Source organism: Alligator sinensis, unplaced genomic scaffold (genome assembly GCF_000455745.1).
Source record: "Alligator sinensis unplaced genomic scaffold, ASM45574v1 scaffold228_1, whole genome shotgun sequence".
NCBI lineage: Eukaryota > Metazoa > Chordata > Crocodylia > Alligatoridae > Alligator > Alligator sinensis.
The window spans coordinates 642,608-649,232 of record NW_005842044.1 but is presented as its reverse complement, the minus strand read 5'-3'; the positions used below and the strand labels follow the sequence as shown (position 1 = coordinate 649,232).

General features: G+C 45.1%; 1 protein-coding gene across 4 annotated transcripts in view; it reads right to left on the bottom strand.

The window, feature by feature from the left end:
* LOC102384026 (putative phosphoenolpyruvate synthase) overlaps positions 1–6,619 on the bottom strand; it is a 45,855-nt gene extending 39,236 nt beyond the window's left edge. For 3 of the 4 annotated variants that reach the window (XM_025203118.1, XM_025203119.1, XM_025203121.1), the window contains exons 1-4: positions 6,165–6,354; positions 4,688–4,822; positions 2,614–2,738; positions 572–640 (exon numbers count right to left, since the gene is read on the bottom strand). In XM_025203118.1, coding sequence (XP_025058903.1) covers positions 572–640; positions 2,614–2,738; positions 4,688–4,822; positions 6,165–6,227 — 392 coding nt within the window. In that variant the 5' untranslated portion in view covers positions 6,228–6,354. Of the gene's footprint in view, positions 1–571; positions 641–2,613; positions 2,739–4,687; positions 4,823–6,164; positions 6,355–6,496 lie in introns of those variants that run through there. The other variant, XM_025203120.1, reaches the window with a different exon arrangement.
* Positions 6,620–6,625: the final 6 nt, after the last annotated feature.

Genomic DNA, 6,625 nt, shown 5'->3' with positions numbered 1-6,625 from the left:
CTAGGATCTGGAACCAACTTCCAAGGGAAGTGGCACTGGCTCCTACCCTGGGGGTCTTTAAGAAGAGGCTTGATGCCTACCTGGCTGGGGTCAATTGAGCCCAGTTTTCTTCCTGCCCAGGCAGGGGGTCGGACTTGAAGATCTACAAGGTCCCTTCCGACCCGACTTCTATGATTCTATGTGAAATAGGATTGAAGTCTGTAATGTTTCAAAAGGAGGCCAAACGTTGACCTTAAATATATATAACAGCTTTCCAAGTTAAAATATATCCAGTGTTTTAGGTGCAGTGAGTTAACAGCGAGGTAAAAGCTTGTCCGGACCCTGAAGCCAGGGTGTGTGGCTGGGCTGCTTCTGATCAGATCTTTCTTCAGTGAATGAGTCTAACAACCTAACCTAACCAGGAATTCATTATACATGTGGGAGGAAATTTGATCCAGAGTGAAGGCTAGCAAGAGGCCTCAGTGCTGCTCCAGCAGACTCAGCAGGAGCCAAGATTTGTGGCTCAGTTTTTGTTATTTTTAGTTATACTCAACAAAGGGATGCATCCAAGTAAAAGAGAGGATCTGCTTACCAGAGAGAGAATTTGACATGCACAAGTTCACCCTCCTCGTCACTCCACTGTTGCCGATACGGCCCCTTCCTGGAAGATTAAACACCTTGTCAGCTTGTTTCTATGTCAGCCGCATCTCTTTATATTCCTTAAATTTGTTTTGCACTCACCCCTCTTGCATTTACTGAGCTCTTGTGCAATCCATGGGCTTTAGTACTGCGGGATTTCAAATGCTTAAGATCAAGAAAGGGAAAGTGGCAAAGGGAAGGAAGGACAGAATTTGGCAACTCCCAAAAATCTCAGCAAGAAAGCGGAGCACGCTTGGGAACTTTTCTGAAGCCAGCCTAGGGAGTAACGGCACAGGCATGTTTGCACGTCTTGCACATTCTCATTCTAAGAGCTGAGCTAACCAGACCGTATGGATTTTGAGGAAATGTTTTCAGTAAGAAGTACAAGGTATTCTCAAGGAGCCGGGCCAAAGTGACAAAAGCAAGATCAAATGATGTGGTTGCTTTCATGGCTTGAAGTACAATTTTCATAAGTCGCTCGATGATTTAAGAGTCTTAGTCCCATTTCTTCAAAAGTGACAGGCACAGATGAGCCTGGAGACATGGCACATTTATATATATAATAATCTTTACAATGGGGTAATCCAGGAGCAGACAGACAATGTATGGCCCTATACCAGTGTAATTTATTCAAATTCAGTATAGAAGTACCCCCGGAAAACTCTGTGGCAATCCAAAATAGCCATCTGCTCAAGGCAACACAGGCTACAACCTGCTCCCTTCCCACCCAACTGTAATAGTTTCTACTGCATGCTGCTGCCTACATGTCTGCCTGCTCCAGATCCAGTGTAATTTTTCATTGCTATGCAAAATCTATGTAAGTTAAATCAGGGCAAATGTGACCCTCAAAATTAGGCACTGAAAATCCTAATAGGCGCCTATCTACATCCTTAGATAACTAAATACCTTTGCAAACCTGGCTTCAAACATTCACACCACTGTCGAAAAGGAGACCTTTGATCATTTCACCCTCGTCTCAAAACCTGTAATATTTTAGCTACATCAGAACCTCTCAGCCTTAACACATGTTTTAACATGGACTGAATACTTGTTGCTAGAACCATCTCCCAGCTGTTTTCTGCAAAGGCAGAAGCATGTAGATATGGACAAAAATAAGAGGCATTGCAATTCTCACGGTTGCCTGAATGCTTTATCATGGTGCATTCTGCATCCTAGCTCACATTAAAAAGGATATCTCCTGAAAATCAGAGAGGCAAAATGGGTACACACGTGTTCAAAGTCAAATGTAAATGCTGCGCCGAGTCTATATTTTATGATGCAGGATGTTACAAACTCTATTTGTATTGTATAATCACCGGTGTTTTTCAAGTCTTTTCAGGATGCATGCACTGCCAGCTATATCACCTAATAGGAATAGCTTGTGTTTGAAATCATTTAAATGCATTTCCCAGTCCTGTTTACATTGCTGGGACTGTCTTCATTTAACGTAAAAGCTTTACAGGAAGCTATTGTATGAGGCTGTCTTTGAATATGACTTGGTGGAAAGACCTGCATCTATTGGTTGTGCTGCTATTATGTTTTCTGAAATGTCCTGATCAGACAAAACTCTGGTCTGGACTTACTCAAAGTTAAGCTGAGATCTGGGAGTGTGGGGAGAAGAAAGGTGTAATGTTTGTTGTACATAACTTATCCTGCTATCCCATGCAAAGCCCTATGGCTTATCTGCTCCAGCTATTCTACATAAATAGTCCAGGACCTCCATATAGCTACATACTGCAAAACCATGTATGAGAGAGGCTTTCTCAAGGCTGTATCTGAACAGATGTTGCAGCTTGTTACCCTTTTCTGCACTACTTTCATCAACCCTATTTTATAGACTGGGAACTGAGTCTGAGTAAGTTCAAACGAATTGCCTAACATAATGCAGCAGGTCTCTGGCAGGCCTGAGAGCTGATCTCATTCTGCAGAACCAGAGTCTTTAGCAAGTAGCCCAATAACTCTCCTCCCCCATCCTGTGCAGTGATATGGTAATACCTGAGCAGTCCCTGGAATGCTATTTTCCAGCGTCTGTGCGGCTCTAAGCATTCAATTGTCAGCCCTCCTCCACTCCAGCATTTTTCAGATTCATCAGCCACTATCATGTCTGGATGCACTGGATGCTACGAAAACATGTAATTAAAACATTAATTAAATCAGTGAGGGTTGAAACAGAGGCAGAGTCCTGCTTTGTCAGCCCACTGAGGAAGGAACATTGATTGAAATAGCTTTCCTGATTCCACAGGTTTCACGGAGGAGGAAATTACAATAAAACACCCAAATGGATAAATATCCAGTCATTTCTACAAAAAAAACCCCAAAAACAAACACATTTGGGTTATGCACATACATATGCAATTTAATCTTAGAGAATTACTCTAGCACTTTACACTGCAAATGCTGTCCAGGGTAGAGCTGGCCAAGAGCAAGGCTTCCTGTTTACTGGACTTGTGCCGGTTTACTGCCCCTTTGGCTAAGATCACATTGATTTCAGTCTGAACTGGACCAACCCCAACAAACGCAAGCTCCTGAGATTTTGCAGCTGCTCAGCAAATGGCAGCAGTAATATTAACAATCATGAAAAGCAGACCTACAGGCACTTTGCCCTGTGATGAGACTTGCAGCTTCCAGAGTTTCACACCCTGAAAACCCCCCAGCCAGGAACCTTGCTTTGGAAGAAACAAAAGTTTGTCCAGTCCAAAGTATGATGAAAACATTTCAGGGTCTAGGAACTTAACAATTTTCACATGGTTACATCATAAAACTTTCCAAGCACCTCTAGTTAAGGATAGCCACTACTACCACATCCACAGAAGAAAAGTGACGGCAGTAATTATACCAGAATACAGCGCCCATACACAATTAGGTAGGCTTCAGTTCTACTGCTCGATTTTGTCAGGTAGACACTTTCCAAGCACCTCTAGTTAAGGATAGCCACTACTACCACATCCACAGAAGAAAAGTGACGGCAGTAATTATACCAGAATACAGCGCCCATACACAATTAGGTAGGCTTCAGTTCTGCTCGATTTTGCCAGGTAGACAACTTGAGGCACTTCAGTGGCTCTCAGCACTATGTGGGAATCCCAACCCCATGGAAATCAATGGCAAAACTTCTACTGGTTTCAATGGAGGTAGGATTTCATACAAAATTCTTATCCCATACAATTTTCTTAAGGCAAGTTGCATTACAGAAGCCTGTGCAGAGTTACAGGCACAGTTAAATACAAAGACCAGTGAGAATGCCAGCAAGGAAAAATGTGCTTTGTGATGAAATTTAGAAAAAGGTAACACTGAGTCAGGATGAAAAGGCAGAACAAACGTTTCAAAGGGCAATGTTGCTGGAAGGAAATCCCTGGTAGTTGCAATTGTTCCAGCAGAGCATGTCAAACAGCATCCGTACCAGGTGAGCAATTCGATTCTGTAGTCACAGAATAAAGCAACAGCTGTTGGGGTCTGAGGGATCGAGCTTCAATTAGGAAGCACACCTCTCTCATAAACCCAGCTTTATGTGTAATCTTTGGCAACGCATTGGCTTTGCGTTCCCATCAAGTTTGCACGTGTTCCCAGCTGTAGTATACCCATTCCTGTTATTCCCTCCTAATTTTCATCGTTCCTTTAAGCCTTTGGTATCACCTCTCTGAAAGGAGTCTGATATACTACCCTATTCAGCTCAACAGGTATTAATCTGTGTGTAGACCTAGCCACGTAGCACATCATAAAACACCATCACCTTAATTGCTGACCAAAGCTGCTGCCGCCAGTGTCCCTGGAGAAGAGCTACTGAGGAATACAGACGTGGTTGTGCTAAACTTGCTGATAAGTGATGAAGAAAGAATAGGGTTGAGTAAAAGATGTAAAAATGATAAAGAAAAGGTAAAGACTGAGTTTGACTTGTAACTAGCCTAAATCACTGCACGTTACCCATCATTAGCCTTAGTCACAGCACATTAGCCTCTACTTAAGGCACTGTTTCTTCTGGGGATCATATCTTCATAAGAAACCTCAGGTTAAGAATTGAAATATTATTCCCAGGCTCTAAACCCCGCACGTCTTCTCACCCACCACTTACTTGAAACTCTCCGACTCCATCCACCCGAAGAAAGAGCCAGATTTCACAGACCCCATTAGGACGTCTTGCAAGGCGAACAATCACAAAAGTTTTGTCAGCTTCTGTAAACCCAGTGAAGTAAACGGAATCGAGAGCCTGTATTAAATATGAACAAAAAAACAATGCTTCAGTGTGAAGAAGGAGAGCAAAAAAGAAAGACGGGCATGCAGGAACTGCGGGGCGTACAGGTTCAACCAACCAACAAAGCTTTCACCCAGTTCACAAGGGGGTATAAGGGTCTTCCAACTTAACAGGAGTCCTTTGTACAATGACTCTGGAAGACTGGGTGTAGAGACTGCCTTTCTTAGACACCTCCAAAAGCCACCTGCTACCCTCAGTCAACAATAATCAAGTGACTTTCAACCAATGATCAAAATTGCTTTATAAGCAACAATTGATTAAGCCTCATTATACCCTCAGCTAAGCATTCTCATTGCTATTTTATACCTGGTTGCTAAAAGGTCAAGATATCTTCCCAATTTTGTATATGATATATCAATGGTAGAGTCAGAAAGTGCTGCCAGATTTCCAATTAGTGCCCTACTGTTACTAGTAGACAATACTGCTTCCTCTGTTTGTCACTATTCAATAAGGATGGCTCCTCTTTCTATCCTTGTGCAACTACATGTCTCTGTGGGAAAACAGACTGCTGTGGAACGCAGAGATCATTTAAGAATTGGCCGTGTAACAGAGAGCTGCCACAAATATGTATCCAGACTGCAAAGAGAAAAAACAACCCCAAACAGTTCAGAGGAGAGAGAGTCTCCAAACTCGATGCAGAATATTTAGCAAAGTGAGAACTTTACTGCAAAAAAACCCGATCTGTCCTGCGCGCATTAATGGCCCTAGCGCCGTATCAGAGGGCTTGTCACGTTCATAGAATCGAAGCATCAAATTTAGAGGTCTGCGTGTCATCCCTGCCAGACCAATTTCCACAACTCAGGTTATGCACATGCAATCCAGACTTGCTTATGATTTTTGGGGGGTATGGAGAAACTCCTGCCTCTGAAATATCTATCTCATGTTCAGAAATGCTCGTTGCAGGTGACCGGATGCCCATATTCATGTCCAGCTTGAGGATGTTGGTGGTGGCCAATGGCTCCAACAGTGCCGCAACCTCAGCCGGTTTCCAGGTCAAACATCTTGCCCATGGAGCAGAAAAGGGACAGCGGAGGAAGGGGAAGGAGAGGAATCCCAGCCTGCAGCTTACTCTGCCCTGTGGAAAAACCTGCGACTTCTGCTGACGCTCCCGCGGCTCAAGGATTGGACTCTTCAGTCAACTCAAGACCCATCAGCGGGGTAGAGATCATCCTCGAATCGAGGGATTACCGAGGAAGCCAAATTTAAAGACTGGCGTCAAGGACAAAGCTCTGGACGGTCGATACAGAGAATCGACAGATGCAAAAACGGGGCTGGAGGAAAGGGGCATCGTGCCTACCTCCGAACGCGACGCTTGGGCTCTACGAACGTGACAAGCCCTCGGATACGGCATTAGGGCCATCAGGGCGACGGGACCGAGGGAGGCCGCGAGCCAGAGAGATGCTGAAAGGGGTGTTTTCTGACACGCGCACCGAGCAGATCCACGAAACGAGGACCGGGGCAAGACGCGTCCGCGTTCACCTATAGAGTGCATAGTGTCCAGAGATGGAACGGCAGAGTTTCAGGAGTCTCTTTGCGAGCCACGGGAAAGGACAGGGCGATGGGGGAGGTTTCAGGCTGGCTCATGATTAAAAAAAACCCCAAGAAATCCGCCCTCGCAGGAGCACTCACGTGCGGGTCGCGGTGCAGCTCCTGCGGCCGCTCCGGCAGCGGCGCCCGGCGGCGCGGGGCAGCGATGAGGAGCAGCCCCCGCGCAGCCCCGCGCTTCAGCCAGCTCCAGCGCCCCGGCGCGGAGTAGCG